Source organism: Anneissia japonica, unplaced genomic scaffold (assembly GCF_011630105.1).
Source record: "Anneissia japonica isolate Jap-2015-1 unplaced genomic scaffold, ASM1163010v1 scaffold199_len4679917_cov187, whole genome shotgun sequence".
NCBI lineage: Eukaryota > Metazoa > Echinodermata > Crinoidea > Comatulida > Comatulidae > Anneissia > Anneissia japonica.
In genome coordinates this window covers 1,710,068-1,732,490 of record NW_022686322.1, presented here as the reverse complement: position 1 = coordinate 1,732,490, position 22,423 = coordinate 1,710,068, and the positions used below count along the sequence as shown (strand labels likewise).

General features: G+C 32.4%; 1 protein-coding gene across 2 annotated transcripts in view; it reads left to right on the top strand.

Annotated features, from left to right (window-relative positions):
- The window catches only part of LOC117115387 (kin of IRRE-like protein 1), a 4,935-nt gene extending 251 nt beyond the window's left edge, over positions 1-4,684 (top strand). Inside the window, exons 2-3 of one of the 2 annotated variants that reach the window (XM_033259166.1) lie at positions 291-691; positions 1,027-4,684. In XM_033259166.1, the coding sequence (XP_033115057.1) occupies positions 1,415-2,845 (1,431 nt within the window). In that variant the 5' untranslated portion in view covers positions 291-691; positions 1,027-1,414 and the 3' untranslated portion in view covers positions 2,846-4,684. Of the gene's footprint in view, positions 1-290; positions 692-1,008 lie in introns of both variants that reach the window. The other variant, XM_033259158.1, reaches the window with a different exon arrangement.
- Positions 4,685-22,423: the final 17,739 nt, after the last annotated feature.

The following is a 22,423-nucleotide window of genomic DNA, read 5'->3' as shown; positions in this document are numbered from 1 at the left end:
TTTTTTTTTTTTTTTGCAAAACAACCAATGTCACTATTATTTAATATATTCAGATATTACTTATGCTGTGAACATTTTTTTTTCACAAATAAAAGTGGTGTTTGTAAAGGTTTTTTAGAAAGGCTATTCTGATGATGGAGTTACATGCTTTTAGTAGTAAAATCTGACAGGAAGATTGAATGGTGTTTTGTCAGGTGGTAATCCTAAAAAATAAGAGATTTTGCTAATAGTGACACATTTCATTTTGGTTTGTCAATAAATCTACAATTTTTTTTATCATCTGACAACAGGCTCATCAAAGTGCTACCTACAGCAGTTTGTGAGATTTTTCACAAGAGGTACTAAAGATGTGGATCAAGCAAACTGCCTTATATTTACCATGATGACTGACACACCAACTTTGATTACTACAACTCAAGTACTAACAGGCTTAGTGCTGAATTTTAATCATCACAGGGAAAAGCACGGAAAACAGATTAACTAATCCGACTGTATCACTTCAAAATCTGAGAATCTAACACCATCTCTGCAAAGTTCGTACAGAAAAATTAATTCGATTGATAAGTTTTCTATCAACTTTTATATGCTTTACTGCAAATATTGATGGATTTATACATGAAGTTTTAATGAAGACTCAAGTTTATTGGCATTTTGGAATCTGCATTGTGAGAGACAACAGGGTACTTAATATGTAAGTTGTATTTTTATTGGTTTGTATTCAACTCAAATAGATAGATTTATATAAATCTTAAGGAGGAAAAACCTCATTTCAAAGAACTGAAAATCAAATGAAGCCAACAGATTACAGTACGTTTTGAAAGAAATATCACCATATTTGGTGCAATTTCTTAAAGTCTTAAAACAGTAGAGAATGTAATGCTGGTTTTGAAAAGCATCATAAATCACACTTTATATAAAGGTCAACATTTGTGAGTGAATTTGTGCGCCAAAAGTAAGCCATCTGGTTTCTAAAAAATCATCATCTTTTCATCTCTCTTGATTCATCAGCATCATCAATTTTCACAGTGTCACACTGGAATATTGCAGGGGAAAAACTGGCAGAAGATGTAATCTTGGACATGATACAACCCGGCATAATTAACTTGGAACGTTAAATCATTGGACAGATGGACTTGATGCTACGAAAAACAAACGAAGAGAATTCACTGAAGCCGATAAAAAAAGTATGCAAGTATTTTTGAGCATTAAACTTGGATAATCTAACATTACATATATCAGCTCTAAATTTGGAAATATTTTGAAATTGAGTATTCTCGTTAGTTATACTTTCACTTTCTCTGGAGAAATCATTGTAGAATTCAAAACAGCACGTCCAACAGAGTCAAGTTTTCACCGCTGGCATTTTATTAATATTTGACAGATTAGAATATTAGCTACTGTAGTTTGTAAGAAGATGAAAACAGGAAAAATGTTTAATAAAATAGCAAACAAATTGTTTGTAACAAAACTCAAGATTTTTCTAATAATTCTTGTTAGCTATTTAATTTGCGTATCATCAGGACAAGAGCCTACAATACAAACCAAACCGCAAGCGTTAACCGTGGCAACAGAAGGCCAATCTCTCACACTTTACTGTAATATCCAAAACCTAGGTACATATAACGTATCATGGATGTGTAACGAGACCAGACTGTCTAAAAATAAGCAAGTACTTGTTGAATCATCTCATTATGATATCTTGGAAGAAGATAATGGTGGCTTTCACCTCAGAATCAAAGACATTAAACGCTCGGACAAAGATTGCAATTATAAATGTGCAATATACAACAATGATATTTTTGTTAAATCCCACCAATTTCCAGCTAAGATAAAGGTTTCAGAGATCCCACAGACTAAATACCCTATATGCGACCCTTTGGAAAATGGATACAATGAAAACACGACGATAGAAGTCAGATGCAGAGGTGAGCGTGTTAACCCAAGAGTTATAATTACATGGATGAAAAATGGAAAAAACGTAAAGTCAGAATCTAGCGTAAAAAACGGAGAGGAGATTGTTACGTACTCGTTCAAGGCACAGCAAAGTGATAGCAGTGCATCTTTAAAGTGCACAATGCATGTGGTTCCAACAGGGAAAACGCTGCACTGTACTCCGGGACAATTGAATATTAGGTACAAACCAAATATAACAATACATGAGCCCGAGAGTGTATCAGCAGGAAAAGAAGCTGTGTACATTTGCCGGGCTACTGCCAATCCAAAGATCACCGGTTACAAGTGGAATGTCCCGGCAAATTTAAAGAACAAAGATTACAAATCTGATCGTGGGATTCTGCGTATTACACCTACCCTAAAGGACAACCTGACAAAAATCTCCTGCACAGCTAGCAACCAAATTGGTAATGTTACAAGAACCATTACACTTCGACTTCTGAAGTCAAACGTAACTATGAAAGTACCAGTGGTAAATCCAAGTGTTACCCATAGGAATAATGACAATAGTACAATTTCATTGTTTGCAATTGTTCTAGTAGCAGTTGGTTGCTCCAGTCTAATTCTTCTGTTGATGGTCATACCTGTGTGTTACTATTATACATGTCAACGTCATGAAGAGGGCCTGTACATGCCTCGCATGCCCCCAATAATGGTTCAACCTGACGTTTACTCTGAGCCAAAAGACATGGCATTTTCAGACCCCAATCAAAACAGAACACTTCCTTTGCTTCCGTCGGGTACAATGCACGGAAAATGGAAACGGTCGGTTGGTGTTCAAGTACCGACAGAAATAGAAATTGAAGAAATGTATGCCCATGTGGAAGGAGAGGCTGCAGCAATGAAACTAAATGCATCTAGGGTCAGGTCAACTAAGTCAGAATACGTTTAACTACTGTAGACAAAAAACAATTTACGCAAAAAATGTACAAAAAATACTTGCATTTACAGTAATGTACACAATGTTTATGACATCAAAATAAATTTGTTTTTAAGTACTACCTTAAGCTCTGTCCCGACTATCAAATTTTTTTTCGACCAAAAAACTGTTATATGCCCATATATAGTCATGATGTGTCTATATATGGTGATGATGTGATGTCATCATGACCATATTTAGGCATGTCACATGTTTTTGTCAAACAAAATTTTATAGTCTGGACAGGGCCTTACAATTTAAATAATGTTACTATTTTGATGATCATGTTACGATGAAATATTCTGTGGCATTCCATAATTAGAATTTTGAAAATCTTTTTTTTTTTTCAATTAGAGTGAAAATTTTATATAAAATTATTAAGGGACACTGTAAATGACACAATAAGTGCCGCAGCACATGATTTTTGGACGCTTTAGTGCCGAACTTATTCCATTCAAATAAATTACTGGAGTATTGAAATTGTACCGTGTGTCGTACATAGGATTATCTAACCTCTTGTTTTGTCATTAATTTCATGAGAAATTAGTTGTTTAATAACTTCTTGATAGTACAGAAAATCAAGGCAAGTTGTGTATACTCTTGATTAAGCACTGCAACGTTTACTTAAAATAGAATTCTGTAATGTAATAAGCGTTAATGTGCCTTTTTTGAGAGTGGAGGTTAAAAAAATCATGTTTGATCAAGGACTTTTATCTTTATAAAAGTCCTTGGTTTGATGCTGAGCACATTCATGAGTGGCACATAAATCGATGGAGGTGCTTATTAGATCATTTTAAAGTGTTGAATCTTCACAATTGGATAATTTGATACAATTGAAGTTTAAATTGAAAAATTTAAACTACAATGTTTGTAATTTCATGGTTGAATGCATTCATTGTGCTCAATGCAAATGAATTCTGAAATGTTGTAACAAAACATATGCATTATGTGGTAGCATATGGTTCGATGGCAAGGCACCTAGCTTCCAATATTATGAAGGCTGGTTCAATTCCTAAGCTGAACACATTTTTGTCCTTAAGACAAATCACTTGTAACTTATCCTGTCTTTGATCACATATAAGGGCACATGGTAGGATAAATACGGTAATGGTGTAATGCACTATATGAATACTCGCCATGAAGCGATGGAAGTTTTACATTGTGTAATGTGTATATATCTAATATCCAATAGTAATACAGTAATATATTTTGAGATTTCCTGATTGGAATGAATACAAAATATCAAATTTCAAAATCCAATTCAAATTTGATACTAATTACTAAAAACACTGAATAATTTTTATTATTTATATTTAAATTTAATTAATATATTTGTTTAATCAAACGTGTATATAACTTTATGTAGCAAACATTGTGTCCTCATCCAGAATTTATGGATGAAAATTCTTAAGAGTCCATTGACCCTAATGATTTAATGCTTCTCTAGAAGTCAATTAGTGATCTAAATATAGACCCAATTCTCTATCCTCACCCACAAAAGCTAGAATGTACACAGAGAAAGTGTCTCATGCATTGTCCAGTTATATACACATTACTGTAATATATACACACACACACACATAGGTGCTAATAATTGCTTTACCAGTGTGTTTGTATTTCTACAGAATATGCTTAACTTTTAATATAATTTCTTTTTATACTTGGCCACATCACTAGTGTTTCAGTCACAACTAACTGTGTATAGCTGTTTCTTTTTGTGAGAACAATTTTGTTATTTGAAGTAGTTTTTTTATTTCTGTCAATAATTCATATTTCTTTCTCTATGTAACAATAAAATAGGAATAATAAAAACATGTGCATATGGTTATTATTTATGAGTGTCACTACAAATCTTCAGTCTAGAGCATAAAAATTACATTACTGATACTTGTTACTGACAATAAAGCATAAAAACAGAGTACAGTATAGTATTGTCTGAGACCTACAAGCTTTTCTAGCTAGTGTGTTTCAGTCAGTTGTAGGAGAAAAAAATGCCTGGGGGTTAGATTTTCGTCTATAGCCTATTGGTCTCTGTGGTCTAATGGGTATGATACTTGCTCTGACAGTGAAAGGTTGCAGATTTTGAACAGAGACACTTTTTTTTTCATACAACTGAAATAGGAGTTTATCATTGATGAGCTTATGCTTGATACAATTTTTACAGCATGTTAATACTATTAGAGAACTGTTATTATTACAGTATATTTACCTATCTATTGATATACAACCAAAGTGAAATAGTGGTTGCAGTTTTGTGGTTAAGTCTTCAATTTTTACTTAACAAACTGGACCCAGAATAATATGATTACTGATTATAAAATTGCATATAGTTTATTCTTTGCGATAGCCTAATATCGTATAACAAAATCATCAGTTTAAATAAATAACAAATTAATGGATGAAGAATGAATGAATGCAAAAACTCAGGCATGCATGAAAAAAAACTTTATTAATAAATCATTAAAAATTAATAAATTAAAAAGAAAAGCCACACATACAAACTTGTGCACTAGTTGCATTTCATATTGGGCTGCATGAACAGAAGCCTTCGGCATTGCAGTTTGCCCATTAATGGAAGAAGAAACAAATCTGAAAATAGCTTACTGTTAAATACCATGCTGATTTCATTTGACTTGCCTTATGCACACAAAATTAATTGATAAGATTTATTTCTTCTCACAATCATTAACTACTCCAACTATTTAATGCTCCTTACCAATGAAAAATGGAAGTTTGGATTAAATGCATTAAATATACAATAGATGCAATAATACCAACTTGATATCAATGGAATTCTTTATGGATTGGTCAGTTGGCCGGTTGGTTGGTTTGGGAGGGTGGGTGCAGTTGTGTATTTAAGGGGGAACGTGTGATTTAAGGGGGAATGAGTGATTATTACATGATTGTTTGATTAAACTGATTGATTAATTGATTAATCATACTGATAGATTGATTAAATTATTTGAATGATTGATTGGGGATTGGATGATATATTTCTTTCATAATTTTGAGGATAGAGTTTTCAGAATTTTTCAACAGTGTTATATCTTTAAATCCTTAAATAAACTGTATTTAACACAAAATAGGCAGTTGATATCACAGAAAATAAAAAAACACAGAGCTCTGAATTTTCACATTTTAACAGGAGTGTGAGTGAAACACTAAAGGAATAAATAGTTTGACAGAGCTAAGTGTTAGTTTTTATAGAAGTACTGTGAATTCTACTATCACCTGCGAAGATTTTCAAAATTCTTTGTAGACAGTTCCTTGCTGAAAATAAATGTGCTCAGATATTGAATATCTGCACTTTAATGGAATATTAAATCTAATGGTTATCAGTGGATGCAAAACTTCCATTTTCGATAACAACTTGGTCCCCAGAGGAACCGCACATTAGCACTCAGTAACCATGTTTGTAATGAGATGAATGTCTTGGGGAAACACTTCTAAAGTTTGATAGATGGTCTGACACTATACTCACTACTTTGATTGTGCAAATCATAAATTCATTTCAAAGATTACGTATTAAAACAATCTCAAATATGCTCTCCAAACAGACCTAGTTTTCCTGTCCTCTATCTTGTGAAGTGAATCAGTAAATCAGAATGTTTAGGCACAGAATAAATTAAATAATCACTAATTCAACAATCACAAGTCAACTATAGAATTTCTTATCTAATAACAAAAAATTATATCAAAAAGCATATGTTCACAAAGAAAATCAATATTAATAACAAAATTAGTTAACATCATCACCATCATAATAATAATATTATAAGTACAGTTCATTTGGACAAAAAAAACTCACTACACAGATGTTGTGAAAGCAACAAATTTGCTTATTTATTAATATACTCTGTTCAATTATTATTGTGCCGTACATTATTACTATATTAGGCTTATTTTTTACAATGTGTATGTTGCTGGTTTTGTAATGCAGATAATAATTTTTTTTTTATGTCTTTTGGTAGCTACCATCATTATTAAAATTACTATCATCATCATGAACTATCACACTTATCATTTTTTATTAGTATCAATATCACCGCCACCATCATCATCTCCACTATCACATCATTAACACTACCATCATCATTACCACCACCACCATCACTATTACCACTACCATCACAATCACTACCATCATCACTACCACCATCATCATCATCATCATCACCACCACCATCACCATCACCATCATCATCATCACCACCACCACTACCACTATCATCACCATCAACATTAACATCATTGCCACCACTATCATGATCGTCATCACCACCACCATTACCACCACCCTCATTTACCATCAACGCCACTTCCACCACCCTCACTCACCATCAACACCACTTCCACCATCCTCATTCATAATCATCACCACTACCACTAGTTCATCATCATCATCATCATCATCCTCATCATAATTTGATTTTAATTTATTTGGAAGCACGGAACACAAATAAACATTACAATAGTAAAACATGACTTAAAAACGTACAGAAGTCCTCGGTGGATAACCCAAAAAAACCCAATCATCATAATCAGCAGCACACTAAATAATCATATAAAAATTATTTTGAAATAAGTAAAGACAAACAGACAGTATTCAGCAAATATAAATTTTATCTTTGTTTTACATTCAATCCAAATTAATTTATTAGAATTTATTGGGAAATCTCAACATTAATTATAATTAACATAATTTCAGATTTAGATAACAATATATTGTGGATTACTGGGAAAATCAATGCTATTATAGGAACCAATGGCTGAATAACAGTACGTATAAGATTACTATTCTTCATTACTTTTTATCCAAACGAAAATAAGAATTCGAAATGAAATAAAAAATTATTAAATCCAACTGATCAAAATCTTTGTTCTGAACTTTAAATCATGGAGGCTATTTGAAACCAGGCATATTAATGACAATTCTAGAGTCTTGAGAAACTCTCTGAAGACAAGATTCTGAGTTCACACAGCAGAAGTTAATCACGTTGCCCAGTGAAGCAAGAAACTCTGGATTTCGGGATTGATTTTGGGGATAATTGATGTAAAGGAAATGAACTGGAACATAAAAAAAATCTTTCATGTCTGTGATGTAATGTTGTTGATTAAAGTATTTTTTCAAGAACAATATCTAAGTGGGGCATGATATTATTATTAGCTCGATAATAATTTGATAAAGAATTATACATAACATTTTGCAAATTAATAATGTACTGTAACGCTAGTCATGGAGGAGGGAATCCACAAAAAATAACATGAATCTGAAAATATATCCTGATTATAGATCTATTAGAAGCACATACATGTCTCTTATACACATCTAGATGTGTATAAGAGACAGTATATATAGTTTAAATCTCTTTCCTTTTTTTGTTTTATTTCTGTATAACACAGTAAATTTTGTTCCAATTTTCAATGTTGCATTTTTCCATTCCTAATTTTGCTGTAATTTTGATGTTAATCAAATTTCTGCAACGCGTGGATTTTTTTTTTTAAATACATTTGATGATGACACAATAATTGATTCAATTCTATATGTCTTTTATTTTTCATGAACTTCGGAATTTTAATATATTTTAATGTTACTTTCAATTTTTCATGTCTAGTGCTAATGCTTGAATTAAAGTTTCAAATTTTTTAACACCAGTATGTATTTTTGTAAATTTCATGTAATTTAGCCTCGGCTGTGATTTGGATGAATAAAAGAAATTGAAACTGAAAATGACAGTATTCATAATAGTAATATCAACAGCAAGAGCAATATCAGAGAATCAAAAAAACTATTAGAGAGAGCTCGTGAGTGAATAATCCAATCATCATGATAATTAGTCAAATAAACAAAACATTACTTGCAACAATTTGTTCCAGATGCTATTTTCAAATCTCAATGGACTCGGCGTGTTATACTGATTAACATCATACAGAAATCTCAGTCTTTGTTAATTGCTATACAAAAACAAGTATCTGCTTTATTAGACTAAATAAATTAACTGATGATGGATCCGCTAATTCACGCAGGCTTGCACAGGACGCCAAACAGCAACTCGTTAACAACCATGATCTCATCAACAACGATGATTTCAGCTAGAATAATCAACGGGGGGAAAGTAAGAAATTGACAAACTCTGATTGCGAGAAGAAATTGAATTATGGATCTCCATTAATGGGCAAATTCTCTATAATAGAAAGAATACTTGATTGGTCATGAACCGAGATACAAGGAATATATGAAGTAGCCGGAAGCTGAGCATAGCATAAATTGAATGCCCAGACAGTGAAAATTATTTTTTCACCTGTTATTGGCAAAATATCTTGTTATTTAATTTCGAAACCCATACAATATAAATTGTTTACAGTATCTTGTACTGCAGAAAACAAAATTATTTTACCACCAATTTCAGAAAATATCTAGGATCTAAGGCTGTGATAAATTATCGGAAAGTAGTCATTTTGTTATTTTTCATTGCGGAAACAGGACCCAAAATTTCCGATGAGAATCAGATAATTTATTGGAAACAGCTCTGAATGCAAAAAAAAAAAAAAATAACCTTCCGAATGATTTCTTGGCCTTTGCATCTTGCAAAAAAGATCAGTCACCTGCCAGGTCAACAAAATGAATATTCTGATGTTGAACAGATTGCATTGTGGTCAATAATTTTGCATGATGGGATAAAATATTTGGTGGGAATTTTAAGATAATTTATCAGAGAATTTTATCGGAGAAATTGTAAGTGCTGCGGAAACATGGCCTAAAACAATATATCAGATGCATACCAGACGGGTCTAGTGAGAAGTCCTAGTGGCAGCCCAGGAAACTAAAGCTCCCTGGCACCTTGAAAAAAAACTGGGCAATTTTGGGCCATATTAAAGTGTTCTGAGATGTTTAATAGGCAAAGAATAGAAACACAAAATAGAGTTCTCCACAGAAAACGACTGTTCCATCGAAATGCATGGTAGGAATACAAACAATGGGGCGCCGCGTACAACTGGATCTAAAAAACTTCTGCCAAACTTACATAACCGTAACAGTGAATACATAACCTCCTTTTGCGGAAGCAGAAATCGTTGCCATTATCCATAAGATATAAACAAGTAGGCATAAATAAACCAAAAGAATAAAATGACAGAAACAAGTTATTAACACTTGTAACACTGCCAGTGGAATGTAATTTCTGAGTATTTCAGACAATAAAATTATCTTGAATCTTGAATATCATATTACTGGATTAGTAATAAATTTTTCATCATTAGCTGAAAGAGAAGGGATTTACTTAGCAACAGAAGGGCACCATGTACGTCTGGACCAAGTATAGATGGTATAGATAAACTTGCAAATAATAAAAAGAGAAGGGCGCCGCGTACGTCTGGACCAACTTAAAAGGTGCGCCATATTTCTGCCTCATTTTTGCAATGTGAGTGCTGTAACTTGTGTTTCTAATATCTTTGTTACAGGCCCCTGGATCATAAAATATCTAACTTTAATAGTAGAGTAGGACAAGCCCTGGCTAACAGGTGGGTTGGCCTGTCTGACTGGTGGTGGGAGAGTCTGACAGAGGCTTCGCCCCTACTCACTCCCCACAGCTGGCACCTCCAATAATATAAAAACATTCGCTGAGTTTGTTTCTTATGTCAAAAAGATGATATATGAAAAATTCTAAATATAGATACTGTATGTCATTGTGTTGGGATTCAATAATTATTGCAACTCATTTTTTGATTATCAGGTAAAAGATTTGTCCTTACTGCATTACATGTATATTACACACAAGATCTAATCATTTCTTTTAATATAGATTTTAAATACACATTCAATATATATAAACTCTATATCTAAATATAAATATGCCACCATGGGCCTATAATATAAATTTAACAAAAAATTTAAAAGAGGATTGTGTTTTGAGTTTTACAGATCATATTTTTATAATTACAGATTTTCATTTTCTGAATAATATAATCCTTAATAATCAACTCTTAAATTGAATTTTTAACACTTCTATTGTAATTTTAAATGACTAGAGGGTGTACTCGGGAAAGTGTTATTGTTTGCATTAAAATTATTATTTGCAATAGGGCCTACAGTAAGCAACATATTTTGGTCAGGGGCAGCTATAATAAAGTTTTACTATATTGAGAAACCATAAAACGACTGTGCTTAAGAAAATTGAATTTTTTTGAACTGACTGCCTGAAACATTGAGTATGCTTGAAAATCAACTGTGTATGAAAGTTGGCGTCCCATATAAAACCGCGAAACAACTGAGACATGGCTGCTGAATGCTGAAGTACATAAAAAAAACAAGATGTGGTCAGGACATCTGTACCAGTCCAGTAAGAAATATTGGTAAAAGCCAATATTTTTCTCACAATTAATCTGAAATATGGATTGATATTCACATCTTAAGATTGAGACTCTTATGATCTATGTTGTTATAGTTTTTCAGACTGGTATGTTTCAAAAAGTTTATTACGGACCTCCAATTTGCATTAGGTAAGCTTTGAAATAAGTGTAAATAATAATATAGATACCGTATTAAATGAATCTCATTTGTCTTTGCTGTTTTCATCATTTTAATTGTTTTGTTTTCTCTATTCAAAGCTAAGGACCCCAATAGAAATAAAGTTTTGTGGTTAGGTTTTTTGGATTAACCTTAATATCTTGTTTTTGTTTTCTCTATTATCATTATTGTATTTATGTATTTTGATACCAAATAAAAAAAAAAAAATTCATCCAATCAATCAATCAACGTTATTTTTTTTAAATATAGTGAATTCATTTTATTTTTCTATCTTCCTTTCTTTGGTATGTTGATTCTAAATTATGCAACCAGTAATTAAAAAATATAGAGTGGGTTTATATAGTATCAGTTCTGTATTAGTATCAGTTCTGAAGAGATTTGAGAAAAATACAACTTTAAACATCACATATTATACTTCGGAATTGATATTAAGTAACATTTGTGAACATTTGATAACTCAGATTATAATGATTTATTTGAAGATCCATCTTAAATAACAAAATATTAACATGACATGTTTCAATCATCGATATATCTATCCATGTATAAAACAAGTATCTAATATCTTTGGATATCTGTTAATCTGTCTAGTGACTAGCAGTGTGTCACAATATCTATACCCCTGGCTGCCTGCGAGAAAAAATTTAATTATAAAAAAATATATTTAAAGAAACTAAAATTAATTGCCAATCGATAAATATTTTTTTTAATAAAGTGGAGGCCAAAACACAACAGTGGGCCAATGTGAAGTAGGGGTGACCCCCACCCAGATCTAGAATTAAATCTGTCACCAACCAATCGACAAAAGCCAAAAGATTGGTAGTCTCAGTTCAGCTAAATATGACACAGCAAATTAAAAGTAAAACCATTATCAGAGACTTGTTTTTATTATGAGTAGACCCGAAATTTTACAAGCTAATTGTTCTTCTTAGGCTTTAAATCCCTGGTATTTGGTGGATATAGGATAGGTGAAATCACACAGAAAATACCAATTGTCTGCCAAACTATTAAGTTGAACAAACTTTGTATGGCTGATAAAAAAAAAAAATAATACTCTATTTAAGTCACGATTATGCCTGTAACTTCATGTTTGGTTTGAAAATATTTCTACAGGTTTTACTATTAAGAGGGAGTTGTTGTATCGATGACGTCCGAGCAGGTAACTATATTTGGTTAGGTGTAAGAACCAAGGTCAATATAATAGAAAAAAATATCTAGTTTTACTCTAATAATAGGGAAAAAAAGGCCAAATTCAGGAAACGATACTTCGCCCACAGTTACACTTACACAAAGAAAGGAAGGCATGACAAGTTCTATTACCAGTCACAGGCAACATTAAACGTCCAGTGACCCTGAAAACTATTTTTGACATTAAAATATGCTTTATTATTTTATTTCAACTCTGTATAAGCCTGATAGGCCTATGCAACTATTCGGGGACTGCATAGAATGCGGCACTTTACCACGTTCCATGCTAAGTACATAAAACCGTCAGTTCCCAACAAACTCTAATTTTGCGAGAATTAAAATTAAGTGGCGGTGTTAGTTGCAGAGGCAGATTCCCGTCAGAGAGAGCTCTCTCAAAGAAATCAACACATTGGTTAGGGAATAAAATCATATGTAACTTTTACAGAATATGAGGCTGTACATGGGCCTTAAGCATTCCAAATTACTAAATTATTAGAGCTTCTGGAAGCTAGTTAGCCCCTGGACCACCTTCAAAGGTTCTGGGACATCCCTCCTTTCCTGCCGTTGGGCAAATATTGGCGCCACCAAATGTTTCTGGATGATTTTACACAAGCAAGAAATAAAAGATCAATAAGCAAGAAATAGTGAAATGAAGTGTCCCAATTTTTCGTTTGGTTTTGGTCTTCTAGTGTAAAATTTGTAATGAATTTAGTGACCTAATATTGTGCTGTAATACAATTAAATATAGAAGAGAATTTGAAATTGCCAAAAAACTTCAAACATCTATGTAGCCAACCGTCGGCCACAGCATCTCAGAATTTTACTTATAGGTCTATAAATTATAGCAAGATACTTGAAATTTGAAAAAGTGACATCAAATCTAAAATTAATTTGGACATTCAAATAAATTAATTAGGAACCAGGGATCTATACTTTCCACTTACTTTAAAAAGCGGGTTATAACTATAGATGAATGGTGAATAGTGGGGCAACTCCACTCCCTAAGCGGCTGCCCCACTACTCCCCCGGGGGACAATTAATACAATGTTTTTCCCACTTTTAAATCTGTCCCCTGTCCCAACCAATCGACGGCAATGATCTTGCTAAAGATTATCCCATTATATTGATTTATTTGTAAAGAATCAAAATACGGTACTAATTTTAATATCACTCCGTTTTTTCTACTCTATCTGCCATCCTGCAAAACTTTCTATCCATCAGAAAATCGAAGTAAGCAAGATGAGTTTGAGAATAGTTAAGTTACTTTAATTTACATTATTTCTTACTAGGTTGGTATCAATTTCTTTGTAATATGTTTTTAATATGAATTATTACCATTATTGTTATTATGACATGGACTAGTTTAGGAACTCCGATTGGGTGATGCTCTTCCATGTTTAAGTAAAGTAATTATTATTATTATCATTATTATAGAATTACCGATGGTACCACAGACCTTATAGATGCTACATAAATACCAAATGTGACATAATTGGTCAGATATACTTGTAGTTTTGAAATAATCAGATTTTAGCAGGATAAAAAAGAATTAATCAAAAATAAATAAATACAAATAAATAAAGAAATAAATACAACAATACAAAAAGAGTACAATTTTAAGAAATTAAAAAAGAAAAGGATTTTTTTTAAGCTACCTTCACATCCAACAGCAAGTACACTTGCCACTTACAGAATAGAACGATGCTTTATAAACCAAATCTCTTTATGAGGCTTGGGATTTGAGTTGTTTTTAGTCGTGAAAAAAAGTGCTGCTGTTACTGGAATTCAACCCAGGAGCCAAGGATTACAAGGCAAGTATCTTAAACACTACACTATTCAACCACACTCCTAGTTATTCAACTCCACAAAATCTTACCAAATATGACCTATAGTAAATGTATTTCTTAGTTACAATTGAGACTGACACTTCTGATTTTCAGTCTGAAATGTACTGTAGTAAAATTTATGGATATTCCCAGTAAAAATGGCACCAGAAGTAGATATTGAAAGTGGTACAAAAAATAGAGCAGCACAAAGCGCTTATAATACATCATTTTATTTTCCACAATGTAATATTATAACCAAACAAATTGTTACACCAGCAGTCGGCCAGCTGAAGGTCGAAAGACTTTAATATTGCAAAAGATGTACCATAAAATATTCATAATCAACAGATGAATTTCTTGTGAACATGATGAATAAATAATATTAGGCCTAATAATTAATAGTTAACACACAAAGTTCTACTACTACTGTATAATCAAATCAAATACCAACTGTAGTGTATTGTATACGGATTGAACCACTTAATAACGGATTAAACACAGCACAATCAACGACTCACACACAGTGGAAAGGTACTATAACAACTAACTTTAATAATATTCAATCACAGATCAAACTTCCGTAGATACTACACCAACTATGAATTTCATAATTAAATTTTATATTCATTAAATATAAAAAATTTCCTTTATTATTAATTTTTTTGCAATTTTCATGTAATGCAGTCTACATTCTCTACAAATAATACAGTCACCATGGAGATCAATTTTAATGCATCATCTGAAGGATCTGAATATTCCAATATTTTAAATACCTCTTAAATAATGTTCGTTTTATAGATATATATTCTTTAATATTTAACTTCCAATATTTATTCTATTTGAAGAATTTTATATTGTAAGCATTTTTTTTGGTCAAAGTGCCATTACTCACCAGTGATTAAGTTTACTTTTGTGGTGTCATCTCTCTTTTTTTTCCCTTTTTTTTTTTGGTTCTTTGCTGTTTCTGTTTTTGTACATTTTAATGTTTGAGACTAATAAATGAAATGTAATTATTATGTGGCTGATCTGCTGTGTTCTTTCATTTGCATACACAAGTTTTAATACAGGACTGACAGGTGGTTTGTTATAACTTGCCTTCTTGTAAAATCCAATGAAAAGCAACAATATTAATTAACAAAGAACCAAGGATCGCTATGGTTAGTCAAACTAAATGATGGAACCATTTAACAAATGAATTTAGGATTCCACCTAAGCTTTAATTAATTCAAAATTGGCATTTATGCTAATTCAAAATAGTTTAAAATATATAATTTTAATGCTGTCATTTGATTGATTTCATTTATTTATTTTTTTCTTGTGTTCATTTGTCTCCACTTACAGAGGGTTAGCTTTGTGTAAATAGATCAAAGTTGGTTTTTTTTTTTGGCTCATTGAAAAAGTGGTCTTGAATTTGAGGGGTCTCGGAAATAGAGGGGTCTCAGAATTAGAGGGGTCTCGCATTGGAGTGTGCACTGTACTGCATTACTGTTGAATAAGGACAAGTAATATAAGGAAGGCAGAGAATAGATAAATATATGCACAATATAAATAAAAGAGTAGATCAGGTTTCAGTATCTTAGTTTAAACAGCAAAATGAGCTACAGACATATCGATTACGGATCAGAGCCAGGTTTAAATATGACCTATGTAGTACTGTTAACATAGCCTATAGGCAACAGATTTCTCCATAAATTAATTTCCATGTCATGAATCATTTATTTAAAAATTATAAGATATAAAATGAATGGAATATGGAAGTATTGATGACAAAGAAGGGTGAGCATTAGTAAGCTCAGGTACAGATAAGTATCAATTCACAAACAAAACTTCATTTGCAACCTAAGCACTAACACAAAATTAATTAATTAGTTCTCTGACATCCAAAACTCCCCACAAGGGTCACACCCACCTCATACTCACCATCCAAGATTCCCAGACGGAGGATCCTGTGCTCCCCCGGACCCCCGCTGCCATCACCACTATGATTCATTGAGCTAAACATCAATAGTTGAGCCTTTTAAATTTACCAAACCAAGAACTTTATGAAGCTACTGTAAGCAATGGACCAGTAAGTAAAAGCAATCTAGTAAATAATAAAGACCTATTAAAACAATTTAGTTAATGGACCAAAAACACATTATTTTCAAACTTTTTTTGATAGGGTAACCACTACTTGGCAACTGAACCTCCACTGAATAAATTTGTTCATGTAGAAGCATGTGGCGCAACGTGAAAGGAGTTGGCTTTTCAATCGGAAGGTCGGGGGTTCAAGACTGATGCTCATCACGCTGCTTGTGTTCTTAGTCAAGATACTTTATCTGAATTTGCCTCCCTTCACCCAGGTGTATAAATGGGTACCTGGTAGAAGGTAAATGATTTGGAATGAAATTATTAGTGCTGATTACATGCATAACTAGGAATACTCCTTGGGGAGTGGAGGACATTGCACGTTGTGTATCACTGATTCTGTATCCAACGACCAGGAAAAAAACGTCTTGAGCAGTTTTCTGAATGTGCGCTATATAAATCCCATCAAATAAAAAATAAATAAAAAATATATATATATATTTTTCTATTTGGAAGCAGATTGAAAAAAACCAAACTCATCAAAAATAAATTAGTCAGACAAAATGGAAAAGAGGAAGCTAGTTAAATAATTACTAAAACGTTTCGACAAATCAGAGAGCTGGAATCAGTATGCACCAACTGTTTACATGGATTATTTATGTATAGTACCCACATTTTACACCCACCCAGGAGGTGTTAAACACATGTCATCACAGTTTCATCTACTTTAAAGTTACCAACCACAGACATTACTCTACATGAGCCCAACCAATGACTGGCTAAGTATAATATAGCAGTGACCCATTACCTAAAGCTCTGTACACACTATCAAATTTTATGTAACAAATTTATGTGATGTGCCCATATTTGGGCATGATTATGTCATATACAATTGGTTATATAACACTAGAATATAGGCATATTACAGTTATTTGTAGGAGTGATGTTTTGCCCTACCTGAATCCCCAAACAACTGTCACATGTGATATCAAGTAACTGTCACCTATGTGACATTTGTTTGTCATGTAAAATTGTTTAGTGTGGACAAAGCTTAAACTTCAGATTACAGATCCAACCAACAGTTGATTCAAGCCTCACTCTGGAAGAACAATTTTTGATATGTTTTACAACTGATTTTTCTAAGATGCTGAAAGGCTGTTTGACAGTTAATAAGATACAGATTTTTTAATTATTTAAAAACTGGGGGAAATTTATGCTGTGTAATTGAGTGAACTAACTAAAGATCTACCATTTTATGCAAAAGCATGAATAATGTATATTATATATTTTTGTATAACTGTATTTTTATTGTTTAATGCCAGATAAAATGAAATGAAAAATGAAATGCACACTACCACTGCATCTGAAAGTTTTCTGATAGAAATCCTGCCCAAAAACATGTCAAATGCCAAATATGGTCATAATGACATCACATCAAGATTATATACTATAGGCAGGTCATGACTATACAGTAGGTATATGGGCATACAACAGATTTTTGTCAAAGAAAATGAGATAGTCTGGACAAATCTGAAATTTGCAAAAATAACTTTAAAAATATACTCTCTCGAAGAAACTGAACTCCTTTAGCTGAGACTAGTTTTCAAATAAAACCAGTTTACCCGTGAAATGCAATGATACTCCTGTAGGGAAAATATATCGGGTAACATAACAGAATGCTATGGAACGTGCTGCATAAGGCTCTTATGAAGTCTCGAGGCACCTGTATATTAGATGTGTATGAATTGTGATCAGATAATATGATACCTTTGCTTCAGATTAAGTTTGCAATCCAACACCTGATTCCTACTTTTCTACGCAGATATTATGTCTGCTAATATTTATTGTATTGCAACGTCACATAGAACTGAATAACAGAAGTCTTAAAAGAATACAAATTTGCATGTTTTGATGACTGAATGAAATGAAGTATGTCTTTTTAAAAATCTAGTCAATGGTTGTTAAATGTTAGTATAACTGAATACCGTAATTAATATTATAAGACAGTCGTGATATCACTTTCATTTGCGCGTAATTATCCTATCCCCGATTAATCACTAATTTCATATAGTGCCTCCAATTTTTTGCATCTCGTGAGCAAAAATCTTGAATAAAAGCTGGGGTTTTACATCACGATGGATATTTTGCTGCTAGCCAAGCTCCGAATGGACACAGCGGACCTAACAAATCTCGCTCATTGGCACTGGTTAACACCAACCTAGGAAGGTCTAGAAAGACATATGTACACGGCAACTGACTTACAAATGGACTGAAAAGAGAATGCTGAAATACTTCACAATAACGTTTATAATACATTTTAACCTATTAAAATGTTTGTATGCAGTTTGTATGTTTGTGCATGTTGTAGCATATAAATTTTCCTTCATCTTATCTGACAGTCTTTTGGAAAGTCGACATATCGACAGTGCAGTCAGTGAAGTTCGATCACGAAAATATGAAAGAACGATGTTTTTCGATGCTCAAGAGAAGTTGATGAATGGTTTTGACAGTTAATGTGGGCCTAGGCTTCCACATTTTTTTTCTTTAGTTGGCAGGCTGAGGCAGTATTACTTTTGTGGCAAAAAACAAGACAAACCAGTCACTCATGGTAAATTATGTTTTGGTGATACATGTTGAAATGTCAAAATTTTCAAAATTTATTTTATTGCACTAAACTAGACTTTATATATATATCCATACATCATGCTATGTTGTTATTTTCCCCATTTTTTTTTATGTTACAACACCTTTTTACAATATAGAGAAGGTCTCTGCCTAAGAAATGTCTGAAATCATAAATTTTGAAGACTGATTTCTCAAATACTATCTAATACTCTTAAATTCCTGTAACTTCTTACTGAAATGTTGAATTTAAATGATTATTTTACCATTTTATAACTTTCATTTTACTTATTAATAACCAAAAATTGTTTTTTGCAAAAAGTAACTGGTTTGGCTTGTCTTTGCCACATTTATGTGTGAGGATTGAGAGATCTTGACTGCACGTGACTCATAGGCCGTATACGACTGGTTGTTCTTTGTTAAACCACGCCCACCTGCGCAGGGTAAAATCCTGCTTAACTAAGACGACTAGTTGAATAGAAAACCTGTAAATACACAACAAAACAAAATGGATGCATAGTTACACGCTGCGTAATCAATATTGCTTTGGCTTGTGGCAGTATGGGTTTTTTGTAAAAAAATGTTTCCATCCAGTTTTTGAATGTTAGCCTACAATTATTTTTTGACTTCATGTGGCTAAATATTATAATTTTTATTTTCTGAAATTAATCTAAATTTTATTAACACAAATGTTGTTTCTAACCTGACCAATCAGCCATGTTTGTTTTGGTCACGTGGATAACTTAACACTGATTAACGCACTCTGGTTACGTTAATTTTCGTTGTCAACAAGGTCTATTTTACGAACCAGTCAAATGAAAATAATACTCAACAAAAAAATTGTAGTCAACGAAATGAACCAGTCGAGACTCATACCCAACGCATGAGCCTTGGTAAGTCTTCTGGTCTGCTCACCTAATTGTGTTCAATCAAGGTTCTTCTTTTTAGCATACAAATATAAGAGATAAATACATGGACAGTCCCATGATAAAGTACTATTTTTTTTCCTTTCAAATTTATCAGGACATGTCCAACTAGAAAGTAATTTTAGAGCCTAGAATTGAAGTAATAAATAAAAATGACATTTCATCAAAAGACACATTTGAAGTACATGCCTTGCAAACATTTCTTTAATTTATGTGAATGATTTGATAGCCAGACCATTGACCTTTAGCCTATGCTTATTTGTCAAGAAAAAGTGGCCCCTAGGACTTTTTACTGCAAGCAACATAACTTGAACAACTAGTATTTACTAGTAGAGTACCTCATATTTACACAATTTTTGTTTTTCACCTAATGGATTAATAGAAACTAATCACACTTGTCATAAACAAGGAAAAATGAATTTATTCATGAATAAAAAAATAATTTTGCAAATTCAAGCGACCTATTTATGTATTTCAGAGACAGATTATACAGCATTTGGATATATATACCAGCTATCATTGTAGGATCCAATGAAAGATACAAATAAACTTCTATGTAATTGAAATTATTACAGTAAAAATTCTGTACAATTGAATTACTACTTTCACAAAGTGCGGACGAATTTGTTGTGTGTATGTGCATGGCTTTAGCGCTAGTCTGCCGTCAATCAGGGGTTAGCAAGTGGAACAGTGATGTTGGTTTTTTTCAGCATTTTAAATAGCCGTCAATCAGGGGTTAGCAAGTGGAACAGTGATGTTGGTTTCTCAGCATTTTAAATAGTTACCTTTTTCTTTGGTTGGTCTTTTAATTTAAAGCTTCATTCCCAGCAAAATTTCAGTTGTTAGGAAAAATTTGATTTTTATATAATTATGTTATAAAGATTTATAAATATAATACGAAAATGCTAGTTTAAGTGAATTTAGATATTCCTAAACATGAAAAAAATGTAAAATAAGACTGAAATTTGATTTTTCTTTCTTGTGTTCCACACAAAAAATAAACGCGGATGAATTTTTATGTTTCATTTTGCGATAGGTCTGCAAAGAAATATAGTAGGCGCCAGAAACATTAGCCTATCCAACACTGCTAGGTTAGTTTCTGTTATTAGACATAAAAACGACCGAAATGATATTTTCAGTTACTAGTATTGACACTGGTGAAATATAATATTTCATTGGAATTATTTCAAATTTGTTAAAAAAATGATTCTGACCGAGATTTTGACAATTAAACAAACATATCTCAAGCCTACTCAATTGATCGCAGTGTGCGAGATGCAAAGTACAAAAACTAATCTCCTTAGAGAGGGCATATTTAATGACTGTACAAAGTATACACAAATGCGAGAGCATGCCAGCGGATTCAATGTACAACCTCTGAATTTGCCTAGTAACGAAGAAGTCATCAAGAAAATGGTAATCTCCTATGAGAAATCTATGAGAAATAGTCTCTATTTCTCATTTTTTTATCCTTTTGTGTAAACTAAAATTTATTCCAACTTATTATTCCATGGTTTACAATAATAAAAGTCAATTTATCGCAGTGTGCGAGATGCGAAGTACAAAAACTAATCTCCTTTAGAGAGGGCGTACTTTAATGACTGCACAAAGTATACACAAATGCGAGAGCATGCCAGCGGATTCGATGTACAACCTCTGAATTTGTAACGAAGAAGTCATCAAGAAAATGGTAATCTCCTATGAGAAATAGTCTCTATTTCTCATTTTTTTAATCCTCTTGTTTAAACTAAAATTTATGCCAATATTTTTCCATGGTTTACAATAATAAGAGTAATGCATATGCATTTTTTCTAACAAAATTCTTTTGTTTTAGTGAAATTTTGCCAGGAATGGGGCTTAATTTCAGGTAACTCTCTTTAATACTATACTACATAAAACATGTATATCATATAAACTACCATAAAACCTCAAATTGAAGCCCAATGGGCTTAATCTCGAGAAGTCAATCTCGAATTGAAACCCCATCTTTAATTTGCAAAGTTAGCCTCGAAAAAAAAAGCCAATGGGCTTCTTTTCAAGATAGCAGCTTCTTTTCGTGATACATTGTACATGAATTTCAAAGAAACAAAATAAAATAAAGACATGCATGGTTTATACAGTAGTTTAGATGATTTAATGCCGGTTAATACACTCCATGACACAAATTGAAATGCCCATCCAAAGTTCGCAAAAAAAAAAAAAGAATAAGCCCAGGGTTTCAATTTGAGATTTTACAGTATATACGGATTACTCAAGATTGGAAATAAGTTTCAGGACTTTCGTGGGTTATCCTTTGTGTATCACACCGAAGCAATCCAAATCCAATTCAATTAAATTCTTGATTTTCTGTTCCTCCCAAGTCTTGAGCATTTTTGGAGTGAATATGTGCGCCATA